Raw genomic sequence first — 27,928 nt, forward strand, 5'->3', positions numbered from 1 at the left:
TTTTTTTTTCTTAAACGTTAAGTACCTTTTGAAATTCGCACTTCATGGGTTTTCCACTGCCTTCGCCAGTTTTTACGTTTTGAATGCTCTAATAATTCTTTTAACATATAATATGACCTTTGTTTAAGTTTTAACTAGTACAACTAATGCAAACAACACTTTGAAGGTTTTGCCACTATTGTGTGGAACATATATCTTATTAAGTGAATTATTAACAGCATCAAAAATACTTTTTTTTTCTTACAAACTTTCATAAACTTCTCATATATTTTTCAGTAATACTTTGTATACTCTTAAAATGTATCAAAATAGTCAAGAATACTTTTAAGTCTGTCACATATGGAGCACATGGAAAATCACCCAAGACATTAACAATCACATTTTGACATTGATCTACGACATCAGTTCAACCAAGTATCACAGAAAAAGTTTTGTAAAAATTCCTAAAAGTTCCTGACGAACAACAATAGATTGCTATTTCTTCCTACAATTTTCGAATGTTGTTTAGGATAATTACGTTCTCTCACTGACTCTGGACAGTATCTGTTGAACTTTTGCTATTCCACTTTCAATGGAAGCTCGACCGACGAATGAGTCACTGCTCTCTGAACTGCCGTGGGTTGTAGTAGCTACTGATGCTCGTCTTGGCAATCTTACACGAGCAAATGGAGATGGTTTCATAGTATGGGTCAAAGGGCAGACATCTATTATGACGTCATTGGACCACATTTGCTAGAAAAATATTAAAGGTAAATAAATGTCAAATGAGTTTTGTAAGCATATTGATATTCGTATACACTCAAAGAACTTAGAAAATCTTTTTTAGGTAAAACAGATTATTACTGTGTAATTCTAGCACTATACACTCATTCTTCATTTTTTAAATTACTTTAAACGGAGTTCTTTTAGATCCAAGAAAAACAGAAAACTCGGCTTTTAGGAAGCACCGCTCACATTAAAATCAAATATTTTCAGCCGTTGATATGAAAGTTATTGTTGCTAGTAAATTCTTCTTGAAACTAAATACGTAAGTTTTGATCTACGCCAGACATCAAGAACCTATAGCACGCGTGACACTGCATGGCACGTTACATGAATTTCGGTGGCACGCAAGAAGTTCATATTAAGTGACTTTTATTCAAATGTATTCATTAAGAAAGATATTAAAAAACCCCATCTATAACGTCTTTGATCAAATTTGGATTCAGAAACTAGTATAATTTCTGGGGCCATTATGACTTTTACCAGGACGTAAGAGTAACTAGTGCCAATAGTAGTGCCAATAGTGTACCCTCGACTATGGAAGTCCATGTCGTGAGAGAGACTGGCTCTTCGATGGAGAGAGTGCAATGAGTGGTATAAAAGAACTTAAACTAATGATAAAGAAATATGAAAAAAAAATTGCAATATAGGATATTTGCACAATGTTACAAGCATGTGTTTTCATCAATGATTAAAATAATCGATTGCAAGAAACCACTTTGTTACAGATTTAAAGCAAGTTACTAACGAAATAGCAAATTTAGTTACACTATGTAATTTAATAGTTGAAATCAAAGCAATTGCTTACAGATAAGGTTTTAGAAAAAAAATATATAAAAAAAACCCTGAATTCCAAAAAATAACAAAATTATTTAATTAGATTACTAATCACAAGCGAACAATAATAAATTAAGTTCAGTTTCCTAAGAAGTAAAAATAATGTTTCGTTGCAGCAAGGCATCGAGATTTTTAAAGTCAGCAATTGCATTAAATATAACATGAACTACGCTTGAAAAATTTAAAAATGTAGACTTTCAGTGCTTTATGTAGTTGCTTTACGATGATTTCTCAAGTAATAAATATCCTTACACACAGAAAAGAATATTTTTCTATTACTTCTATTTCTAAATGCTTAAACTTTTTAAACTAAAGTTATGCTAATTTTAAGCACACTAACAATTTGAGTATTTAATCTGAAGTTTTTTTAAACTTTCTGATTGAAATGATCAAAATGAAGTAATGATTTGGTTAATGACAGTTTTTTATCTATAAATTGCCGTTACAAGAAGACAATCATTTTAAGACTATTAAGAAATAACTAATAAAAAAACAAACGTTTTTCTTACGTCTTCCGAACTTTTATCTCGTGTCCATTTGAGAACAGCTTCATCGTCATTGTAATGACCAGCACAACTTACAATAATAGTTTCATCTTGCAAATTGGTCCCTTCGGGATTTATTACCCTAAAACAAGATATAAATGTTGAAAATAATACATGGGATTTAAGATTTTGAGCACACCAGTAGGCTATTATGTAAAAACAATTTGAATAAGAAGCGTGAATAAGAAACGAAATAATATAATAAATAGAGAAGAATTGAAATAATTTATAACATAACATTATCGAACCAATTCTAATATTTTTAATGACTAAGATGCAACATTTCTGTCACACGAAATCTTCTAAATTAAGTCAATGAAAGTGAAGTGATTTCCTTGATAAGTGATTATTTGCGTTTTCGATTCACACATCATACAAATTTAACTCAGATAACCAAAACTTACCAAGTTTCCTCGAATTTTATAAGCCTAGACAATTTTATAGAAAATTATTGTTAAAAATTTAGTAAATTATATTTTTATATTAATAAAATAATATTTGAATTAATTTAATGTATTGAGTAAAAAGCCATTGCGTTTTTCTTTCTTTTTTTGCAACAGATGGCAGTCGTGCAGTTCCTGAAAATCTTAGAACATTTGTAACAGTATTTTTTACTTCATTGATATCTGACAGTTTAAGCTTTATTGTAAAAAATAATTTGGGGTCTTTCGTTGAGTTTTGGAGTTTTGACAGCTTGTTGAATATGGAAGATCAAAGTGTTCATTTTCGCTTTATTTTACAATTTTATTTCCGTAAAATTCGCGTCAGAAGAAAAAAGCGAAAAACGCGTGTTAAGTTTGTGAAAAATTGCGTAAAGTTTACGGTGACGATATTCTACAAGAACGCCAATGCCAAAACTGGTTCAATAAATTCCGAGCTGGCAATTTCGATTTGAAGGATGCTTTTCGATCAGGAACGCTTATCCGAATTGATGATGACAAAATGAGGACATTGATTCAGTTAAACCCAGGTTACACGACACCAGAGATTTCAGGGACATTGAAGATAAGTCAAAAAAGTGTTCACGTCCATCTAAAGAAACTGGGACACGTAAGAAAGCTCGAAATTTGGGTTCCTCATGAACTTAAAGAAGTTCATTTGACTGCATGAACAAAATATGCAACATGAAAGAAAGACCAATTTTTGGAAACGAATGATAACTAGGGATGAGAAGTGGATTGTTTACAACAATGTGATGCGCAAACGGTTTTGGTCAAGAGGGGAAAATTCGTTATCAGTGACTTCAAAACCAGAACTTCATCAGAGTAAAGTTAGGCTTTCGGGTCTGGTGGAATAGGAAGGGTCTCGTGTTTTTTGATCTCCAATTAAGGAATGGAACAATCAATTTCGATGTGTACTGTAAGAAATTGGACAGTTTGAACGAATATGTCATTCAGAAACGTCCTGAACTCATCAATCGTACGTGAGTAGTGTTTCATCATGACAACGCGAGACCACACATATCTTTGGCAACCCAAAAGTTATTGGAGTTGGGATGGGATGTGTTGTCCTACCCCCATACTCTCCTGACCTTAGTAGTAGCGCCAAACCTCCACTTGTTTCACTATTTTTAAAATTTCTTGCGTGGAATAACGGGAAATTCAGATGAGGCTGTAAATCAGCTCCATGATCAGTTTTTCGCAAATAAAGACAGGTTCAACTTCGAACGAGGAATTATGAAACTCACCGAACTATGGCTAAGGATCATAGAACAAAAAGAAACATGTATCATTGATCAACCTTTAACGTTCATATAACCTTCAAGACAAAACGAAATGACTTTTTACTCAAACCAATAGTTGGTATATAATGTTAAGTATGTTCTTATGTAATGTAGGTATGTTATGTAAAGCGGGGCAATTAGTCTATAGAAGGCAAAAAACTAAGCTGTTTAAGTAAAACGGTAAAAAAAAGTTGATTAGAAGAAATCTTTACACGATTTCTTCCATTAAAATGTTATTTATACCCACAACTTCTTTCAATTTCATATAATTAAATGCTTATGTATCGTTACTTATTTAAGAACTTATACTTTAATACTTGGTTGAAAACTAAATTATGTTACAAAAATCGTATTAGCTCTTTATTAACTTTTGAATATTTGGGTCTGTTTATCATAGAATAATTTATTCTAAAATAGACATTTTGAATTATTAAAAATCTTTATGTTTAAAAATATTGTTGGATTCCTCGAGAACAAAAATAAAGTTTATTTAGCACAAAAATGTATTTTAATTTCAGTTTTATTGGAATGAATGGGTTCTAATTTAAAATGCGCAGTAATAATGATTTATAATAAGTTAAAACCCACAGTAAGGCATTTATAATTTTGGCGTAAAATTGAATCCTCATAACAGGAATCTTATTTCATCATGCATTAAAATTTAGAATTCTTCAGAAATTAATACAATGGAGTTGAAAGATTAAACGAAAGCTTAATTTAATCCTCAGTTAGAAACTGCGATGTGAATCTGACTATTTTAATCGATTTTCCAATAGTTTCTCCTCTAACTTAGTTTTAGGGCATTAGTTAGGAGCTGGAAAATCATCGCATAAGGAAGTGAGTATCTTAATTTGTCACGTGGTGAAGAAAATATCCATTTTAAAATGAATCAATATTCATGACANGCTTCAAAAATCTTTTATATTTCTATAAGTTGGCAACACTTGAGGCATACATAATTGCATTGGATCATTGTTGCCTTAATTTTGTAGTAGATGTAGTAGTAGAATTTTAGTAGTACTTATAATAATAACAATAATAAAAATCATAATGGTAATAGATTACAGATTTTTGATTAGAAACTTACATGCTCCTTTATCACATTTTTTTCTTACAAAATACATTTAAGTAGCACGCTTTTGACAAATAAAGAAGGTAAGATGATAAGTATCACTACACTGAAAAAAAATGTATGGTCAAAACTTCCTAAATGTCGTAAAATTTACGGTTTTCTCGGCTCTATGGGAACACATAAAGGAGCGTTAATTTTTACCGAAGGGCTTTGGTAATGATTTTGGTGATATTAACAATAAAATATGGTTTTAAATTATGTGGTGATAAAATTTGTTAAATGTATTAAAAATCGGTGGTTTTATCATAATAGCTTTAAAAAATGGCCATAAATTATTCGGTTAAATTTGCATTTCAGCTTTGTATTTTTTACAAATGTGTGGTAATGAAAACTATAATTTTTGATAAAGCTCTACCATTTGAAAGGAAAAATTAACAAATGGATGTTTTAAATACCGTATATTTTTGTTTTATTAATTATAATTATGTTCTTTTCTTGTCTTTCCTGAAATGGCATTTTTATATTGTATGGTATTTAAGCAGATATTTTTCTCTGTGTAGTAATAAAAATTGTATTAATAATGAACTATAGATTTTTAATTAGTAACTTACGTGCTCTTGGAAAATAAGTTCTTACATTATTTATTTCCCAAAAAATATATTTTCATAACATATTTTTGAAAAAATCAAAAATGTGAGATGAATATTTTGAGAGCATCACTAGAATGTGAAGGCATTAACTATGCTCAACTATTTAAGATTTGTGAAGATAAATTAAAGCATATTTGGGATGTATAACCATATTTGAACTGCCAATCGTCAATGAGATTCGGAATAGTTATTTTGTTGTCTTATTCAAATTTAAACTTCGCATCAAAGTATTTTTTCTCTACTATTTGGTTTGGTCTTAATTATTGGATAATAAGGAACATTATATCCTTTTTCCATAACTTTTGTTCTTGATTATTTGGGGAAATGATTTTTAGAATAATTTCTTTCTTTCTTTTATTTAAATTGGATTTGGGGAGTTTGCGGAAATATACAAGAATCATTGTTTGTAACTTTTGTTTTCACGACATGTCACACTTACTCCAAAAATAAAGTTTTATTTTCAGAAAAGATGTGTGGCGATTTTTAAAAGTTATTGAAAAGTCATATTGCCAAAATGCCATAACATGCTTTAAAGTACCACAAAGCGTTCTAGAGAGAAGCCAAGTTGGTTGCGAAAACTTTTTAATGGCTAACAATATCCCAAGCAGCAAAATAACTTGTACCCTTATTGGACCAATAAGCACGAATCTGGCTCAGTTATGGTTCAAAGGGCCATTGTTTTCAGATATTGGCCCTATATAGAAATGTCCGATACACCCGATGTTTTACAGCCACTTTACAACCAATATCTGCCCTACATAGAATTGTCAGATTCGCCCGATATTTAAATATTCATTACTCAGCTACTGTAGGCCCTATATATTAGTTCTATATAGGACCAATATTAAAAAATCTTGACATCCCGATATTGGTCCTTCTTATAGGACCCATATTGAGCCAATTTCGAGCCCTACTAGGGTCAAGGTAAAATTGTTGCTAGGGTTAATGTAGGGTAGTAGATTTATATATTTTTTTTTTTTTGACGTAATTCGGTAATATGACACATTATTGCAATCCTCTTTTACCCTTTCTGTTGTGTCGTTTAGGAAACTTTTTTAAATCTTTTTTAAATATAAATTTTAATTTTGTAATTTTAAATTGTTTGCATCATAAAATGCTTACACATAGAATACTGAGAAGAATTTTAATAATAAAACACCTGGCTCTTCTTTTAAAAATATATAAATAAAAGCAATAACGATTGTTGTAAATTTTGCACTTTAAAAACTTTAAATTAAAAACTTAATAGTAATTTTCTGTTTATTTAAGTAATTCTTTGTTGAACTTTTATTTTTTTAAATTCAATGATGCATTTTTTCCCACTCTGTTAAATATATGTAAAATGTTAGCTTATGAGCTCAAATATGCCCAAAAATCTAATTTTATATGCACTCTGAAATTAAAGAGTTTTTGCTCGAATCTGCGCCAAAAACCAAATTTATTTGCTCCAAGCATTCCTTTTCTGCCCCAAAATGATTCTGCTACTGTTCCCTCCCTGTACTTTTCAAAATCGTACACAGTTGTAGAAATAGTTTTTAGTCTAAATTATTTCTTTCCTTCTTTGGCAAAAGGAACGGTTTTTCAGAAGAATTTTTTTAAAGACACAAATGAGTTAAAAAGAAAAGTATGACTGAGGCATAAAAATTATACCATTTCTAAAGGACTTTATCGTAAGTAGAAATAAAAAAAAATGTTACCTAGTTTTTAATAGACTTTTTACTGGTTTGTCCGATATTTTAAGCATTTGTCTCAGATGCAGTTCAAAGGCAAACGGAACTTCCGCACTGTTCATGGAGATGTTACTGGCAGTGTCTGACCCTTTTCTAGATGTTCGAGTCCAGTCTTGCAGCTGCAAGAGATCATTGAATTGTGCTGTACTTAAAAATTCTTCATCGCTTGCTAAATAGGATGGTGGCAGTGCAGATTCTTCTGGGACTCCCGAAGACCTTCTGGAGTCTGGTAAAGAAGCGTTACCAGGTCTGGTAGGAGGCAATTGAAAAGTACCTGCAAAAATATGAATTTTTTTATATGTTCATTATAAATTAATTTTCACATAGCCTTGTCGGTAGAGCATTGGGCACATGTCCAAGGGGTCATGAGTTCAATCCCCGCAGTCTAAAGACTAAATGGTGACTGATGTACGTTAAATCTGTCGGGTCACGAAGTTCTCCAAGTAACAAAGCAATACCTTTGGGGGTACTGAATTAGAGATTGATCGTTCTCTGGTTCCGGCCAAAATTACGATATCCAATCTCACGATCCCCCTAACATTACATCGAGCAGCTATAATATGCGACGCAATCGATGTCAGCCAAAAAGACTTGAATAAAATCTGTCGCAGAATTTTCTAATGTTTACGCTTCAATTTAAATATGATCTAAATTAACATTGAGTGGGGCTGAATGTTAGATTTGAATTTATATTATCATTTCGCATTACCTAAAATATTTAACATTGCTATAGGATGTGTGACAACACAAATGTATAGAATGCTTTGCTTGTTAATGATCGTTGTTTTGTGTTAGCATTATTAAATTGTCTTTTATAATATCTGTTGACCTGTGGATTATATTCTTCGCTATTAAATCTTTTCTTACACTTTGTTTAGAAAGTTCATTTTTTAACATTATTTTCACACGTTCATTATTTTCATCATTTCAGGATTACTATAAACCATATTTTTATAGTAAGCCTGCACAAAAATTTACATTTATTCTTCGTTATCTTGACTATACATTTCGCATGATTTGGAACTAAAATATTACACAAATAAGCATAAATTTTAATTTTTAATGCATTTTAATCAATTTGAGATTTATTGTATGAGCCATTCTATTCATTAATTCGTGAATGTTATTCAAATAGAAAAGGAGGTCACTTGAGTTATTTTTTTATGTATTTTTCCTGCTTTAGTTTTTGACTTTTTTTTTTCTCTTAGAGATAAATTTACATTAATTACTCGTAATTATTGCAAATTTATCCAATATAAAGGATCACTATGACACTTAAATGTAAATTCATGATGAACTTAACTTATAATAATGTCCACAGTTTGAGCATTTTAAACAAACTGATAAATACTAATTTACTTGGGGAAGTAATAAATAGCCCTTTCGGTAGGTTAAGAGGCGATGATAATGAGAAATAACAGTACTTTATCACATGAAGAGCAATTTAAATTCATTTTAAATCTGTGTACAAGTTCTGTTTTTGACTTTTCTTAAAAATAAAATCGCTACATTTTTAAACTTGCTACATTTCTCTTTCAAAAAAGAATTATGAAATATTCCAAGCACCTATAGACTCTATGTTACCATAATTCAGACAACTATTGAAGGTGCTTCAGGTGGTACAGCTGCTTCATCACCACTCAGAGTTAACTTAGGAAAAAAATATCCTAGTGCCGTTGATGTGAACTAACCGCATCGTGCTTTTACATGCTCTTTTACACCCCTTTCTTGCATTTACATGTTCTTTCTAGAGAAATCAGTTTTAAAATTTAGATTAAAAATAACATAAAATAACCTCTTTCACTGTTTTCCGGTTCCTTTTAAATCGGGAAATCCTTGAGGACAATATTTGTTTCAGAAAATAAGTAAGTTATTTCCTAAAAAGATGTTCTAATGCTGTATTAATTTTAAAATTTGAAAAAACAAAAAAACAAACAAACGAAAACAGTTTATTAAAAAGACCTTTAGGAGAAGAACATGCTTTGGATTTTAAGGTCCTTGGGAAGAGAATATGCTTAGTTTAATTTAACTTACTTTCAACAGGTGGTTCTGCTACAGGCTCTTCTATAGGAAAATGCTTTGCGGAAAACAGATGCAGTTGATGATCAGCAATATCTAAGGTGGGAGGACGAATGCTAAACAATGGGCATTTACCACTTTTTATGATAGGAACCTCTTCCTCTTCACTTGGATGTTGCTGTCTTTTTAGGAACGATGCCAGCTCGTTTGCCTCACGACGAATGAAAGCTTTGATAGATGGCAGTTTACTTTTATACTCAAATGTGACGTCTCCCCTCGCAGATATGACAGGTTGTGGTTTTTCCTGAGCAACCCAAGTCGGTATATCTTCAGCACTCAATGACTGATATCGTTTCTTAGCAGATTTAAGAGAATCATCTTGGAATTCTAAAGCTGAAACTATTTTATCACCGCCATCAGAGGACGCCAGATCACCGGCATCAATATGGCGAAAGCGATAAAATTCTTTTGGGTCAGAGGATTTCCTTTTCTTTTCCAGTTCTGGTACGACGTTCTCCCCCGCAGCACCTTGTTGCGTTTGTGTCACAGTTTCTTGTTTTTCTTTTATTTCTGTTTGTTCTTGTGGTTGTGATTCGACCTGAGTTGAAATTGCAGTTGGCTCGAGTGTCGTGGTACTCGATATTGATAGCTTGTCTTTGTCTGGGATTATTTGTTCCTCCTCTTCTTCGTCGAATTTCGTTTCTTTTTCCTCAGCGATTGGAGCACTGATTGCGAACGAGGATTTTCGGATTCCTCTTTGGAGGCGAGGACTTCTTTCGACTTCTGGAGGCAGTAACGCTGGACTTTTCCGGGATTCTTCGTCAACTCCAGGATCTGAACCGACAGATCCAATGGAATCTCTGCTACTTCTATCGGATGCACTACTTCTTCGACTGACATTACTACTTGGAGTTAAGTTAGGACTGTTACTGCATCGCGTATTTAGATCTCCATCCGTATCTGATGATTGTTGCTCCAGAAGAAGTTTCTGAAAGTAAATTTTTTTTTTGTATTTTTAACATTATAAAAAATTTCTTAGATCAACATTTTTCCAATTTCATTAACTTTCAATTTATTTTAAAGTTTATGTTTTCAGTTTCGTATTAGATTAGAGAAAAAGCTATAAAGAAAACGTTATTAACTCCATGGACCATTTCTACAGCTAAAAAAATCTTATTGTACAGTGCTAAAAAAAAAATGAAAAAAAAAAAAAAATGAACCACCCTGAATAACTTTTGATGTAATGATCGCATTTCTAAGTTTTCTTACTCAATCTTAATGGTTCGAGGAGGTGACCTGAAATATGCTAATTAATTCATGCATACGATGATTTAAGTTAAGAAATTAGGCACAAAAACAATCTTCTCAGAATAAACAAATCTTTTTTCGAATCCCAAAATATAGCTGGTAGTCGCAATATGAGAATTATGGTCCCATAGTTTGGTTAGGAGAGCGAACCAAAGTTTGGACCCCTTAATGTCAATTTTACTTTTTGCGTATTTCGCCTTATCTCGAGAAATCTTAAAGCGAATTGAAAACTTTTTGCACGCAATTATTAAATTCGTTTATCCAAAGATAATTCCACTCAAAAAATAAATTTTGGTAAGTATTTATTATTTTATTTAATAATAACCGACAATATTTTAAATTGTAAGGAAGACAATCTTTACGTTATTTTAAAGACTGTAATTTTGAAAGGCAAAATGCAACAGTTCTGAGAACAGTTCCTGAGAAATTAAATTTTAAATATATGACTTTTTTGAAATCCAATTTTCCAGTTTGTGGCTACCCTAGAGGTTTTGAGGATCAGAAATCGGAATCCGTTGAAAAAAACGTTATGTTTATTCAAAGGAAATATGTTTTTTGTGCCTGATTTCATAACTTAACATCGTCTGCGATTATTTATTAGCATATTTGAAATCAACCCCTCCAACCATTAAGATTGAATCCTAGAACGTGAAGATGGCACAATGTGTAACTTAATCTTATCAAAAGATTAATAAAGAAATTTAAAATTCATTTGAATGCTCAATTGATTTTCCGGAGGAAGAAGAAAACATTTTCCTGAATTCTGTAGTACATTTAATTTAAACAAGTTGAACGTGGATTGTTATTCATAGATTTGCAAAATGTTTGAATTTGGCGTGATAATTTTTTTGGTTCATTCATTTCATTTCATTGGTTTTTCGATTGGGACGGGACGACTAACAAATGGGAAGAATAAGATACTGATTATTTCAGATGATTTCAGTTTTCGGGTTTTTAATAGTGAATCATTTTGGAGTCAAGAGTTCAAAATTCGAAAAAATCCGATGGAACCAATTTTCTTTAAACAGCCAATACTAGTTTATTTAGTTTAGGGGAGAAATGTAATTATTCTTTTCTATCAAGCGTTACACCACGGGCAAAATTATATAAAAATTTACCTGCAACTCAGTACTTTTCTATGGTATAACGCTCAGAAGGGTAAATGCATCTTTTGTAACTGTATTTACTTTAAGGATTACAAATATTAAATCATTTACTTGGAGCCTTTCTTGTATCTGTTTAGCGTGACCAGATTCCGGGTTTTCTGGTGGTTGAGGAGAATTCGAGGCACTCACACTGGGTGATTTTCGAGCAATAACATCGTAAACAATAAAAGTCCCATCGGCTGTTCCAACGAGAATTGTGTTATCTAGGGGCAAAATACTGGTGATTCTAGCATGGTTCGTATATGCTTCATCAACCTAAAAGAAATATGGTAGAAACTGTCATTAAGAATGAATGTTACCAAATGATCCAATCTTTACAATACTAAAAATGGGAGTCTAATCTCAACAATATTTTTTTATGTTATAAAAGCTAATTATTTGGTTATTCGAATATGCATCCCCTCTGACTGTCAATATCTTTCAAAAAACATTTTTTAACATTGCTGAAAGCACCACGTTAGTTTGATTTCAGTAAAAAAGACACATTGTTATCCTTGTTATTATTCAGCATAACCAAATTCCGTATCGTATCACGTGTAAGGAAAATCACGGCAGATTTTACTTTCGTTTTTAAGTCATATGCATGACCTGGAGTTTTTAAAGGAATTGGTTTTAGGTTTCGATTTTACTTACATTGTTTTTAATTCACTATGAAGAAAAATCAAACAAAACAAATATTTGCAATTTACATCAATAACGAGCTATTATTTGCTATGTGTTTAGGGATAAGGATTAATGGGGTAAAATAGGAATTTCAATGTAATTGTTTATACCTTCAGTAAGCGTAGAAGTAATTTAAATTAAAGATCGTAGTATTTGTTGTTATATGAGAAAAACTTGAGGTACAAGCTTATAATTCCAGTGTAAAGTTTCAAAAGGTGTTTTAGGTTTTTCCAGGTTTGAATTTTAACATTATAACAAAACCCAGCGCAGTTAGTCCTTTCAAAAGTGCGAGTAAATGTATGATTACATACACTAAACAGCATTTTAAATTTGTTTCGATATGAATATGCTTTAAGAAATCAGCTTACCGAAAATTTCATGATTTAAGTACGTCATTTTTTGCATGGCTAGTTTTTACACCTCATACCAATATTAATTCAATCGAGACTACGAGACTATTTAATTAGACAAATGAGCATCAGTTTATTTTTTCTTTATTCATATAGTCTTAAAGATTGAACGCTTGAACGCACAGAGCCGTGGTGGCTTATGGGATTTAGAGTTTGCCTTCCAATGAGGTGAGCTGGGTTCGAACCCCAGCGAAGGCTGGACGATACGAATTACACACCTGGCTCTCCCCGCCACAGTGTTGATGTAAAATATTCTCAGTGGTAGACGGATGATGGGTTAGAATTGCCATAAGACTGACAGCGGAAGTGTTTCGTGCTTTTCCTCTCCATGTAGCGCAAATGCGTTCGAGTTCTATCAAAAAGTCTTCCACGGAGACAAATTTCTCAAAATACCAGACGCTCTCTTGTCTTCTGGATTGGGTTCAAAATTACAAGGCTACGGAGCTGACCATTAGAAATCGTAAAATCGAAAATTGGGTCGGCTGTTCAACGATGGTTATAAATTAAAATATATAATCACCAAATGAATCTATACGTTTATAGTAGACTCTGTGACATGGTCTTCCAATGGTATGTCTTTGAGAATTTCATATTTCCTTTTCCTTTTGTTAGAGCAGAATAATTTTTAAAACGTTGTAAGTCGACATGCATTATGCGGGGTCGCAATAGATGCTCAAGGAGGGAGAATCCTTTCTGCCCCAAAGTCACAGGTGTGCCTCGCTCAAAGTTTTCCCCCCTCCCTTTATAATCACAGGTTCGGAGTTGACGCTAATCCATTGCACTTGACATTATCTTTCTTACCATAGGGGTTGATAGTCATGATGCGTTTATCTCTGATTGGCGCCTTTTCGTTAATATTTATTATTTACAAAATGTTATGATTTCACAAAACAAGAATAAAATTCAGAATTTTTAAAGACTGCTTTCTTTTGCGCGAGGTTATTTTTAAAAATTTATTTATTGTAATTCGTTTAAAAACTTATTTATTGTTTTCGTTAATATTTATTATTTACAAAATGTTATGATTTCACAAAACAAGAATAAAATTCAGAATTTTTAAAGACTGCTTTCTTTTGCGCGAGGTTATTTTTAAAAATTTATTTATTGTAATTCGTTTAAAAACTTATTTATTGTTTTCGTTAATATTTNAAGTAATTTAAAAATTATATTTTAAATTTCCGCAAGAAAATAAACAGTCTCCTCTTCTTTTTTTTTTAACTTTACTAATAATCCATTCCTCCGGAAAGTAAATTAAAAAAAAAATATTTCATGATATCAGTATTTATTTATTTTTCATTTAATCGCATTCATTTAATCGAGAACTAAATCATTAAGCATTACGTTAGTTACCATTGATCGCAAGAAACGTACAGAAACTAGACAGTATAACTTATAAAAATTAATATGAATTTAAAATTTTCGGTGGACGTGTTTTTCTACTTTGATATATATTGTATATATATATATATAAGGCATAAGCCTTATTACGTATTTTTTAAATAAGCAATTTTTTTGTATTTATTTTAATTTTTCTTTACTATTTTATTTGTAGTTAACGAATGTTTAAAAAATTCAGATTGATAAAAATTTTATTCTTGCAAATAAATATGTGTGTATATGCTACCACCTCAAAAAAAAAAAACATTCTTGACTTCTTTCACATTTTTTCTATTTCAATTAAATTTTAGTGACTTTTTTGTATTAATACTTTCAGAACACAAAAAAATACTGAATTACTGATATACATTCCTTTAAAACGAAGTGCATGATAAGTTGATTTCAGTAATAACATGAACAATACCTAGTGCATAGCTTCATTTAAAATTACTTCTAATATACTAGTATGCAACTGCTTTTGAGAGATGAGAGAATTGGCGAGTTTTCAGACTTCAAGAATTGTAGCAGGATTCGAAGGTATTAAAATACGCCAATGCCAATCTCATTGTGTAACCCCTAAGCTTTCTCGAAGTTCTTACTTCCAACAGGTGTGTTCTTAGGGGGGGGGGACTGTCTTGAGTAGTACAATGGGTTATCTTTTGGGCCAGAGAGGGCATCCCCGCTCAAGGAAGCTGCGAAACACATATAAGATTTAAATGGAGACTTTTGATTTGGAATATTAAAGAAAGAAGGTAAGATTTTTGACGACAATGCTCACTCACTTTTTGCCTATCAAACAGCTTTTATTGCAACAGTTTAATTACTATCCATTCTACAGTATGGATTTGGCACACTGTGGCTACTTTTGTATCCCAATATGAAGTAACATTTGATAGGAATGAGATTTATTTCCTTAAAAAGGCAAATGGTTTAATGCTTTATCAAGAATATAGCTGGGAGCTGATGTAATTTAGGTATACAAAAATTGTCATAATGTCTACAAAAATAAATCGATTGATTGAGTGAATAGACAAACGTTTGATCTTTAAGATAACGTAAATATTAAAAAGAAATAGTCCATTTATAATTTTTTAGAAAAAAAGAGATCTTAGCTTAAAAGGCCTTAGCAAAAAGTTGGCGAAAAGCACTTAAACCACATGGAGAAAAAAATATGGTAAAACTACTAAACAGTATGGTAATAAAATTTCTGGTGACAATAAAATTTCTGGTGAGACCCCCTCATTTTTAAAATAAAAACCAAAATATGCAGAATCTAAACATTTCAGTTTGAAATTTTTCCATTCATATAGTTACGGTTGACTGGAAATTCTGGTTTTCAAAATTAAAAAACGTATTGCTACACATTTAGTTAAAAACATAAAGCTTAAAAGTAAATTTAGGCAAATAAACGGTTTTTATACCAGGTCTTGAGGTATCATGACAAAACTACCAAATTTTACGACATATACCAAATTTAATCACATATTATAAAACGATATCTTATTGTTAATTTTATCAAGATTATTACCAAAGCCTGCTCTTAGCTTGGTGAAAATTAGAGCTCTTTGGTGTTCCCATATAGCCAGAAACACAGCAAATTTTATCATATTCTGGAATAGTAATAGTTTTACCATATTCTTCTTTTTTTCTATGTGCAGAATATGGAGGTAATTCCACTGAGATTTATTATTACTTTAAGTTGATCAAAATATCTTATTAAGTTATTAAAAAGTAAGTAATTTCTTCAATTTTCTAATTCTCTCTTTTACTCGTGAAAAAAAAGTATCGTTAAATGAATAAAATTAGCTATTTCATTGTCAATAGATAAAGGAAAATACTTTTGATGATCGAGAACTATAATTCTCTCTGATGTCATACAGTAATCTACAGTTGAGAAAATATGGATCCCACAGCTGGAGAATAGATGAACCTCTTAACGTAATCCATACTCCTTGGTCTCCAACAAGCATGCGATAGATGTAGTCCAAATTATTCGATGACGCTTGGAACTGCTCCACAACATCCAGTGTCCTGAGGAAATAATAGAACATATTCCAATAAGTAACTGGCATGGAATGATTCAAGATAGAATGTTTGATAATAATTCCAAGATTTATCAAGCTAGATTATACAAATATGTATTATTTAAGAGGCTTCTACCCTCAGCACTTTGGAACTTAAGTTAAAATTTTGATGTGCCGTTTTTCGTTATTTCTTTTTTATTTAACAAACTTTTGATAATATACTATTATTCGAAAGCACAATATTTTTTATTTTATTTTATAACCGTCGTTGAACAGCCAACCCAGTTTTGGGTTTATGATTACAAATGTTCAACTCCGTAGCCTTGTAATATACCTAATCCAGAAAATAAAGGAGCTGCTGAATTAATCATTGGAAGAAATTTGCCTTCGTGGAGGACTTTTTTGGTGGAACTATTCCGCCTTTGCTGTATACGGAGAGGAAAACCACGAAAACCTCCTACGGTTAGCCTTATTGTTAGGGAACTCTAACCAATGATCCGTCTACCACTGATGATATTTTACATCAGCACTGTAGTCTTTCCGGGTCACGTGCTTGATAATTTTTAGAACTTTCTATGTATTTTCCCATCAAAAATTTGAAACAATAAAACTATGCGATATTTTGATACGTGTCAGTAATTTAAAACTACGCATGTGTCAGTTTTTGTTACAGTTTAATGGATGATGCTGAGAAATTATTTTTACGTTTATTGTATAAAAACAACGATATTCATCAAAATTCAGGAAACAGGCAACTGTATACTATTTAAACACCTTTTAAAAACTGCTGATAACATAATAGCGTTGGCAGAATTTTATCAAAAAAAATTAATAGAGAATCTAAAAATCATGCGCTTTATATCTCAAATTCTATTTGGGTGACGGTCTTATTTACGTGTATCCTAAGATACTGCCGAATAGAATAAATATTCACCATTTTTTTGCTGAGAATTTAACAAATACAATTAAAAGTTTATTTAGAATATTTTTTCTGCGTCTCCACCCCGTTGACAGGAGAGAGGATTCACACGGGTATCCTGGTGTTATATTCTAATTACCCAGTATGTACAGTAATTACACTCTCATGGAGGATTACATAAACACTAATTCAAAATTATTACGAGCTAAATTAATATTGTGGGTTATTTATCACGAAAATATACCTTACAGAACATAAATATAAATTTTCATTTTTAAAGTTTAAGGACAATGTTTACATCATTTTTTGCGATGATTAAAAACTTAATCACTTAAAATGAATAAGTTAATTTTCCTACTCAAAAAAGAGCGAAATTGTTTAAAACTGAACTTGAGTTAAATACACCTATGTTTGAGTCAAATACTTGCTTGGAGTTGAATCGAATTTGAGTGGCAGATATTTAAGAGATACTTGAGTTATTTTCGCTCAAGGATGATTTGGATGAGTGACAACATATCAGCTCAGAGAGACTTAAAGTAGATTCCATTTATTATTTAATTGTGTGTAAGCTATAAGCTGGAATTTGTATCGTTTTATTTAATAAAAGCAAACGATGTGGAATTTCGGTTGCTATGACGATATAATGGAACAATTTGTTTAAATAAAAGTGTTATGTTCTTGCTATTTTACGTTTAGCTATTTACTCAAGTATAGCACAATTATGTCTTTCAACTTTTTGAATAACGAAGAATTGAAGGAACATTTAATTAGTAGTGGTATTTCTGAAGAAAACGCTGCTTTACTTTTGGGTAAGAAAATGTATTTTACTTCCCTACTAGAAGAATACTAAATGTAGTTGCGCACACAAAAGGCACTTCATCGGATCTAGATTAATTTACAAGATACCAAATTTTATATGACTACTCCTTGGACTCTTATCAGTGTCACACAAAAACCAGATTTCGTAATTATGATAGATATTTGTCTTTCTGCATATAGAAATATTTTAATTTAAAATTGTAATTTAAAAACATTTATCTTTTAATAACTGTCATAGCTAAAGGATTATTATTACTTTTACTTTACTTTCAAGAGGTTTTGATTTAAAAATGTCTTGTTGATTTTTGGTATTAAAAGAAGAAAAAAAGAGTATATACTACCTTGCACTGAGTACAGTAACGTTTGGACCACAAGCACACCATAATCTTCTCCCAACCAATTGTAAGCATGTTACAGGACTTGAACCAATAACAACATAAAACACTTCAGGCTTCGGCATACGTCCTTGGACATTCTGGAAAGAGTAAAACAATGAATTTTTCACATTTAAGCAATGCGTTTAAAAAAAAAACATCGATAGCAATGGGTCAATTTTTTTGTTGCATGAGATTTCATAACCGATTTTAGATACTTTCATGTCACCGATTTCAAATCTGCAATTGGCTTTTATCGCCAAGCTACAGATTTTTTAAATAAAATTTTCAGACACATTTTTCGTCGAAATGTACAAGTTTAAAAGCTATACAAAACAGGTTGTCGCATAGATAACAGATTTCTAGGGAAGCTAGGACATATTATCGGTAAAAAAAAAAAATTAATTCTTATAAGCACATGCCCGGAAATGTCATCATATACCGATAGGGACGCTTCCCCTATCATAAACTGTTTTTTAGTGTTATTCTGAACAGGTCATGATAGGGAAGCGTCCCTAGCGGCGAGCGATAACGTTTCGAGGCATGGGTTTGTAAGCATTTTTCATCCTGATGAGATGTCCTGTTAACTGCCATAGAAGTTTGTCGCAATTCTTACGAGAGAACCGCGAATCCCAACGAAGACTGGTCGACACGAATCCGCAACCGGCTAGTGTTGACGTAAAATATCCTCAGTGGTAAACGGATCAAGGGTTAGAGTTCCTTTGCTGTCAGGGTAACCGTTGAAAGTTCTCGAGGTCTTCCTCTCCATGCAACGCAAATGTGTGTTAGTTCCATCAAAGAGTCCTCCACAAAGGCTACTTTCTCCCAATACTTGATCCAGGAGTTCCCTTGTTTTCTGGATTGGGTTCAAAATTACAAGGCTACGGAGTTGTACATTAGTAGTCGTAAACCCAAAAATTGGGTCGGCAGTTTAACGACGGTTATAAAATAAAATATTATTGCGACATATTTTTTATATAACTTTTTTAACTTTGTACATTTTGGTAATAAATTGACTGAAAATGACAGTTAAAAAATCTGTAACTTTAGGAGCAAAACTAGTTTGAAATCCTCACACCCGATTCAGACAAGTTTAAGTTCCTTTATAAATGAAACAAAAAATTTGTTCTGAGGTGTATTTTGAGAAGGAAACTATTATGGAAATTACTTCAACGACAGCAAGAGTTCCATCAGCAAGACCAGCAAAGACTTGTTTGACGCCATCCCTTTGATGTGAGCACAGACACAAAACGCATTCATTCAGGCATATCTCCCACATCTTTTTCCTTCATTGAAATGAAAAGACATGTTTAGTTTACACAAATTACGTATATATATTTATCATCAAGTTTAGCCTTTTGATATCTTAGCTGTAAATAATGGCACAAAATGTGTTTTTTTACTTAGTTATAGGTGGCTTGAAAAAATCCTCCATATAAGTAGGAATAATAAAATAAATAAAAAAAAAATTAAGTAATTAAACTTAATTATTGCTTTTAATTATTTATAATTGCTGCATAAAAATAGTTTTAATTTTTTACCTTTTATTTACGTTGGATATTTTAATTTTGTATTAGTAGATACTTTAACCCCTTTTCAGCCAAAGGTGGCGTAAATGCACCATTTCAATGTATATTTTTTATTTCCCTTGTGAGGTATATATTTCACTCATTTTATTTTTCTGCTATTTTAAAGTGTTCTGAAGGCATCTATAAACTATTTTTACATTGATTGGAGTAAAGACTTTCTGTTCAGAAATTTTTAAACTATTCTAGTTTCAACTTTTAATTTGTTTAACTTTTGTGAAATGTATAATCATACCATTTGAAATTAAAAATATGCTTTATGATGGGTTAGAGTTGCAAGTTACGTAAATGAAAAAAAAAAAAAAAAAAAAAAAAAAAAAAAAAANAAAAAAAAAAAAAAAAAAAAAAACAAATTTCATAAAAAAAACTGATGCTCAACTAAATGGTTCGTCTATTGATTTGGTTGATGGTGGGGATACGCAAAATTTTATTTTCTAAAGGAAATATTTTCATGCACGAAACTTTTTTGTGTCTTAATGAATATAATTTAAGCATATTTCAATGAAAATAATGCCACATTTCATACAGTTTCTATGCTTGGTCTAAAATGGATTAATTGTTTCGGTCCTAATTAGCTTTTCAGTTGTATAGCAATGGAAAATAAATAAAACAAAATTATTTTTTGATTTTTCCTAGTATTAATGAAAGCAATAAACTTACTGTTTTATCCCCACACTAAAAATTTTTCTAAAAAAAATCCCACTACTTTTAATCTTATAATTACTTTTTACACAGTTTTCATGAAGACTTACCTGGAAGCGGTATGGTAGGCGTGAACAAAGTGAGAGTACGTTCCAAAGAGCATTGTATCGTTATTAGGAGCGTGCATGCACATCACACGTGATTCAAACTAAAAAAATTCATCATTTCAATTGCAATAAAGTTTTTTTTCCTTTTAAAAAAATATTAATGCAAAAAAATTAGCTCACTTCTATGTGAATTCGATACATGATATTGTGTTCTATAATCACTGTAGAGACACGCGATCCGTGTTGATGGCTGTGACATATCCATACTTTGTCTGGAAATAAATGAAAATATCTAAACATTTGATCAAGAAGCAATATTTTATAGTCCGTGTCTTAAGAGAAGACAAATAAAAGCAAATTGGATATGTTTATTTGAAAGAATTATAACTCTTACCATTTCCCCAACATGCAGCACATTCTATCAAATAGTTACCTTCCATTTCAACTTGGGCCATCTAAATAAAACAAAAAATATGTAATTCAATAAAATATAATAACCTACGTCTAAAATTTGCTGAAATATGTACCTCTCCTTTTTTTAAAATTTCATTGCATGCATTCATCAGTAAAGCAGGACTTTAATAATGAGGGAGTGATAAGGCTGAATAAGATTATAATAGGTGGTAGTAGTTATAACAGAAAATTTTAAAAACCTCATAATACGGAGTGAAAATGCATTAGGATTTTTCATTTGTTTGTTTTTTTTAAATTCAGAATTGCTCTAACATCAACTCTAATATTGCTCTAAATGCTAATTTGAACAAAAAAAGGTAGCAAATAAAAGTTGATTGTTAGCCAATGAAATCAAAAACTTCTGCTTATTATTATATAACCCAATTTTGGAAATAGCAAATAATTTTCAAAACACAATTATGTAACAAGTACAAAATATCTGTTACAGAAGGTAATTACCATTTGTTATTAACAGAACTATTCTCCCTCAAACTATTTTTATACAACGAGTTATAATTCAGAAGCTGTTTTCAGGTACTTGAATAGCGAATACTAATTTTAACGCATTTCTTATAAAAATGCGAATTTAGTTTCCTATAGCATATTTCTCATAAAAATGCGAATGTAGTTTCTTATAACATATTTTTTTATTATAGAATGCGAATGTAGTTCCCCATACATTAATCTTAGAAAAATACGAATGTATTTTCCTATATACTAGATAGATACTATTTTTTACAACAGATATAAAATATCTGTTACCAATAGTATTAGCCATTTTTTTATTATTTTGAGAGTACATTACGATTGTAGTTTTCTATTTCAAATTTCTTATAAAATTGTGAGTATAGTTTTTAATTACACATTTCTTACGAAAATGAGAATGCAGTTTTTTAAATACTAGATAATAATATTAAGAATTTAATTGAGATTGAAGATTTAAAGATTTTAAGATTGCGAATGCAGTTTCTTGCATACTAAATTGATATTATTTTCCACTACAGGTATAAAATAACTCGCCCCAATAATATTAACCATCTTTTTATTATTTTGCAAATACATTACTATTATAGTTTCTATTACATATTTCTTATAAACGTATGAAAAAGTTTCCAAATACATATTTCTTATAAAAATGAGAAAACAGTTTCTACATAGTAGAATAGTTTTTTTTATATACTATAACAGTTTCTTATATACTAATTAAAAAATTAATTAAGTTTGAAGATTTTAACATTGCGAATGCATTTTCTTATATACTAGATTGATACTATATTTTACAACAGGTATAAAATATCAGTCAAAAATAATAAAATTTTTAATTATTTTAGGTTACATTAGGATTGCAGTTTTCTATTACATATTTCTTTTAAAATAGTGAATGCAGTTTTCAATTACATATTTCTTACAAAAATTAAAATGCAGTTTCTTACATACTAGAAAAAAATATTAAGATTCTGATTTTCCGTCAAATTTAATACATACAATAAATATTTTTTAATTTTTTTTAAAGGAAAATGTTAAATTACTCATGCATCTGTTCATTTCATGTATTTTTCCGAGCATCTATAAAATTTACCATACTTTTATCTAAATGGATCAATATAAAATTCAAATTGAAAATATATCTTCATTTAGATTTGAAATGAAAAAGAACGACATTTCAGAGTCAGTCCCCGTTTAATCACCCATAGAAAGGGGAAGAATTTTATGAAATATGGAATGGTAGGGGAGAAATGAAAAAGGGATTTGAGTAAAAGGGAAGGCAATATTTGCACTGAAAAATACCACTCTGTCTCTCTCTCTTATAGCACTTAGTTCTCTCTCTTTCTGTTCTGCTCTACGCTTGGCAGCGTTATGGAAGGCTTCTCGCTTTCTCCATAACTCATCTCGTTTCGGGAAAGGTTCCAATTCTTCGNTTTTAAACTATTCTAGTTTCTTAACTTGGAAACGGTTATTGACAAATTAACTTTTATAAAATGTATAATTGAATTAATGTATAATGAAATTAATAATATGTTTATGTGTTACGATGAGTTAAAGTTGCAAGTTACGTAAATAAAATGAAAATAAAAACAAATTTCGTAAAAAAACTGATTCTCAACTAAATGGTTTGTCTATTGATTTGGTTAATGTGCAGTTACATTCTATTTCTAAAAGGAAATATTTTCTTTCATGAAACTTTTTTTGCGTCTTAATGAATGTAATTTAAGCATATTTCAATGAAAATAATGCCACATTTCATACAGTTTCTATGCTTGGTCTAAAATGGATGAATTGTTTCGGTCCTAATTAGCTTTTCAGTTGTATAGCAATGGAAAATAAATAAATAAATAAAACGAAATTATTTTCCGATTTTTCCTAATATTAATGAAAACAATATCATTATTTAATAACTCATAAAATAATGAAGATATAAACAAACTTATGGCATTTATTGATGGAATAACTCATATATTTTCCTTTTCAGGTTTGAATATCTTTACTTCTGTAAATATCGTCTGCGCGTGTGGTTAATTTCAGATAATTTAATTTTCCAGTCTAAATATCTGTACTTTTCTAAATATCGTCTGCTTATTAATTGCCTTTTTCTCTCTTTTGTTTTTGGCAACTATTGAAATGTCATGTTTACTTTTGATGTGTTTGTTCTAGGTAATACTTTTCTATGGGATGTTTTATTCGAGTGGATATTAAGGAGAATTCATACACTACAAGAGAAAGCACAGATTTTATGGTGGATGCCGACATGCTTGCCGCTACCTGGCTTGTAATTGACTATCGACTTGATATTCTCCGTGCGACGAAGGGGGCATACGTGGAAGTTCATTGACAAGGGTCATGAAACTTTTTGTGTCTATCTAACCATTTATGTTATTAATTTTAATCTATCTTTATTATTTTATGAGTTATTAAACATCAAAATGGGTCCGGGACTTTATAAACACCCTGTATTTTACACAGTTTTCATGAAGACTTACCTGGAAGCGGTATGGTAGGCGTGAACAAAGTGAGAGTACGTTCCAAAGAGCATTGTATCGTTATTAGGAGCGTGCATGCACATCACACGTGATTCAAACTGAAAAAATTTCATCATTTTAATAAAGTTATTTTTCTTTTTTTTTAAAAAAAGGAAATATTAATGCAAAAAAAAGAAAAAAAACTAGCTTACTTCTATGTGAATTCGATACATGATATTATGTTCTATAATCACTGTGGAGACACGCGATCCGTGTTGATGACTGTGACATATCCATACTTTGTCTGCAAATAAATGAAAATGTCTAAACATTTGATCGAGAAACAATATTTCATATGTTCGCATCCTAAAAGAAGACAAATAAAAGCAAGTTGGATATGTTTATTTGAAAGAATATAAACTCTTACCATTTCCCCAACATGCAGCACATTCTATCAAATAGTTACCCTCCATTTCAACTTGGGCCATCTAAATAAAACAAAAAATATATAATTTTATAAAATATAATAACTTACGTCGAAAATTTGATGAAATGCGTACCTTTCTTTTTTTAAAAAATTTTATTGCATGCATTCATCAGTAAAGCAGGACTTTACTGATGAGGGAGTGATAAGACTGAATAAGATTATAATGGGTGTTAGTAGTTAAAACAGAAAATTTTAAAGATCTCATAATACAGAGGAAAGGCGCATTAGGATTTTTCATTTCTTTGTTTTTTTTTTTAAAATCCAGAACATCAACTCTAATATTGCTTTAAATGATAATTTGAACAAAACAAAAGTAGCAAATAATAGCTGATTGTTAACCAATGGAATTAAAAACTCTTGCTGATTATTATGTAACCCATTTTTGGAAATAGCAAATAATTTTCAAAACACAATTTTGTAACAAGTACAAAATGTCTTTCGCAGAAGGTAATGACCATTTGTTATTGACAGAACTATTCTCCCTCAAACTATTTTTATACAACGAGTTATAATTCAGAAGTTGTTTTCAGGTATTTAAAAAGCGAATACTAATTTTAACGCAGTTCTTATGAAAATGCGAATTTAGTTTCCTATGGCATATTTCTCATAAAAATGCGAATGTAGTTTCTTATAACATATTTTTTATTATGGAATACAAATGCAGTTTCCCATACATTAATCTTAGAAAAATATGAATGTAGTTTCTTGAATACTAGATAGATACTATTTTTTACAACTGGTATAAAATATGTGTTACCAATAATATTAACCATCTTTTTATTATTTTGTGAGTACATTACGATTATAGTTTTCCATTTCATATTTCTTATAAAAGTGCGAATATAGTTTTCAACTGTACATTTCTTACAAAAATGAGAATGCAGTTTTTTAAATACTGGATAATAATATTAAGAAATTAATTAAGATTGAAGATTTAAAGATTTTAAGATTGCAAATGCAGTTTCTTGTACACTAGATTGATACTATTTTTTACTACAGGTATAAAACATCTTGCCCCAATAATGTCAACCATCTTTTTATAATTTTACGAATACATTACGATTGTAGTTTCTATTACATATTTCTTACAAAAGTGTGAATATAGTTTCCAAATACATATTTCTTATAAAAATTAGAAAACAGTTTTTATATAGTAGAATAGTTTTTTATATACTATAACAGTTTCTTATATTCTAATTAAAAAATTAATTAAGTTTGAAGATTTTAACATTGCGAATGCATTTTCTTATATACTAGATTGATATTATTTTTTACAATAGGTATTAAATATCAATCAAAAATAATAAAACTTTTAATTTTTTTAGGTTATATTAGAATTGCAGTTTTCTATTACACATTTCTTTTAACTGAGAGAATGTAGTTTTCAATTATATATTTCTTACATACTGGAAAAAATATTAAGATTCTGATTTTCCGACAAATCTGATACAATAAGTAATAATTTTCTCAAAGGAAAATGGAAAACTACTCTTACATCTGTTCATTTTATGTATTTTTTGCGAGCATCTATAAAATTTACCATACTTTTATCTAAATGGATCAATATAAAATTCAAATTGAAAATATATCTTCATTTAGATTCGAAATGAAAAAGAACGACATTTCAGAGTCAGTCCCCGTTTAATCACCCATAGAAAGGGGAAGAATTTTATGAAATATGGAATGGTAGGGGAGAAATGAAAAAGGGATTTGAGTAAAAGGGAAGGCAATATTTGCACTGAAAAATACCACTCTGTCTCTCTCTCTTATAGCACTTAGTTCTCTCTCTTTCTGTTCTGCTCTACGCTTGGCAGCATTATGGAAGGCTTCTCGCTTTCTCCATAACTCATCTCGTTTCGGGAAAGGTTCCAATTCTTCGAAAGCAGCCTACAAAAGTTACACGATACGTTATTAAATATTTTGAGAAGAAAGGTATGTGACAATGTAATTAAAACTTCCGTCCAATAGACAGTTTACTGAGAGTTATGCTGTCGCACCATTTTGGAATGTGCTCAATTTTGATAGTTAAATTGATGTCACTTCAATACTTGTTACTATTCAGAAGGTATACAAAGACAACTTAATTTGTTTATGGCATTTATGGAAATAAATAAAACACGTAAAATTAAGCCTATTTTTAGTTCCATGAAAATTTTGCGGAAATATTTTTATAATTCAGGGCATAAAATTTAAAACATATAAAATTTTTTTTTAATGATACCCTCTTATGTATTTAAAATTTGTGCTGTGAGTGATTTAATCTTACATTTATGACACTAAAGATTTACAAAATTATTTAGATTACAATTGATTTAAAAGTAATTAGTATACTTTGAGTAAATAGTTTAAAATTTGGATTGAAAGTAAACTAGAAAACCTACAAAAATTTGAAAAATTCCCTTAATTTTTTACTTTTCTTCACATTGACCTTATTCTTACATATATATGCTTTATTAAAATACAAATGCGGACTGTTACTGGTAAATTACAAAGTAATATTAAATAATTTCAAAACTTAATCTAAGTTTAAAAACCTAATCTTAAATGAAATCTATTAAGTTAAATGATATTTAATAATCGGTGAAACATTTCCAGACAATATTTTCTTGAAAAATGTATGAATCATTATTTTACTAAGCTTTTAATTTAACATGATTTGCAATTTATTTGGAGTAAGCAAACGCAATAACAAGCATTTCACACAATGAATTCATAGTTATGTATGATAAAAAAAGCTTTTCCAAAGGAAGGGAATTATTTTGTTTGGCATTGTTTGCAATTGCTTAATATTCATAGAGTATTAATTGCTTGATATTGATGAAATATTAAGTTATGAAACTTCTCTGAATATTCTTTACTAAATACACTTTAACTTCAATAATTAAATGTTGCATTTAATAATATTACATATTTGTTTACCGATATGAGGCCATCTACATCGAAACACAGTTTAGCAGCTGCTTTTAGCTGTCTCATTATAGATACAGTATCATGCTTAGCTAAAATTGCTTCTTCCTGCAGGTACAGTATTCCGAGGCAAAATCGAAATAAAACTTTTGGTCCTTCTAGCAGAAAGCAATCCCATATCCTTAAAAGAGTCTACAGAAAATTAAAAAAATTCCAAAGTTACATAGGCATTTTTAAACTTACATAAAATTGAAATATTCTTTTTTTTTGGTGAGTTATTTGAATGACTAACTAAGCAATAACTTTAAGAAATATCGAGAACAAAAGTACTGGGTGGTTGAAAAAGCTCTCGATAAATCCTAATATCACAAATTCATATTCCCTGTAATGC

General features: G+C 30.3%; 1 protein-coding gene across 1 annotated transcript in view; it reads right to left on the bottom strand.

Moving 5' to 3' along the window:
* The window catches only part of LOC110282933 (uncharacterized), a 309,636-nt gene continuing 281,708 nt past the window's right edge, over positions 1-27,928 (bottom strand). Inside the window, exons 17-29 of the mRNA XM_071180054.1 lie at positions 27,550-27,729; positions 26,380-26,517; positions 24,571-24,631; positions 24,356-24,447; positions 24,165-24,262; positions 19,567-19,684; positions 18,366-18,499; positions 16,101-16,293; positions 11,864-12,067; positions 9,354-10,326; positions 7,287-7,593; positions 2,109-2,226; positions 1-732 (exon numbers count right to left, since the gene is read on the bottom strand). Of these exons, the coding sequence (XP_071036155.1) occupies positions 514-732; positions 2,109-2,226; positions 7,287-7,593; positions 9,354-10,326; positions 11,864-12,067; positions 16,101-16,293; positions 18,366-18,499; positions 19,567-19,684; positions 24,165-24,262; positions 24,356-24,447; positions 24,571-24,631; positions 26,380-26,517; positions 27,550-27,729 (2,835 nt within the window). The 3' untranslated portion in view covers positions 1-513. The remainder of the gene's footprint in view (positions 733-2,108; positions 2,227-7,286; positions 7,594-9,353; positions 10,327-11,863; positions 12,068-16,100; positions 16,294-18,365; positions 18,500-19,566; positions 19,685-24,164; positions 24,263-24,355; positions 24,448-24,570; positions 24,632-26,379; positions 26,518-27,549; positions 27,730-27,928) is intronic.

This window comes from Parasteatoda tepidariorum, chromosome 4 (assembly GCF_043381705.1).
Source record: "Parasteatoda tepidariorum isolate YZ-2023 chromosome 4, CAS_Ptep_4.0, whole genome shotgun sequence".
NCBI lineage: Eukaryota > Metazoa > Arthropoda > Arachnida > Araneae > Theridiidae > Parasteatoda > Parasteatoda tepidariorum.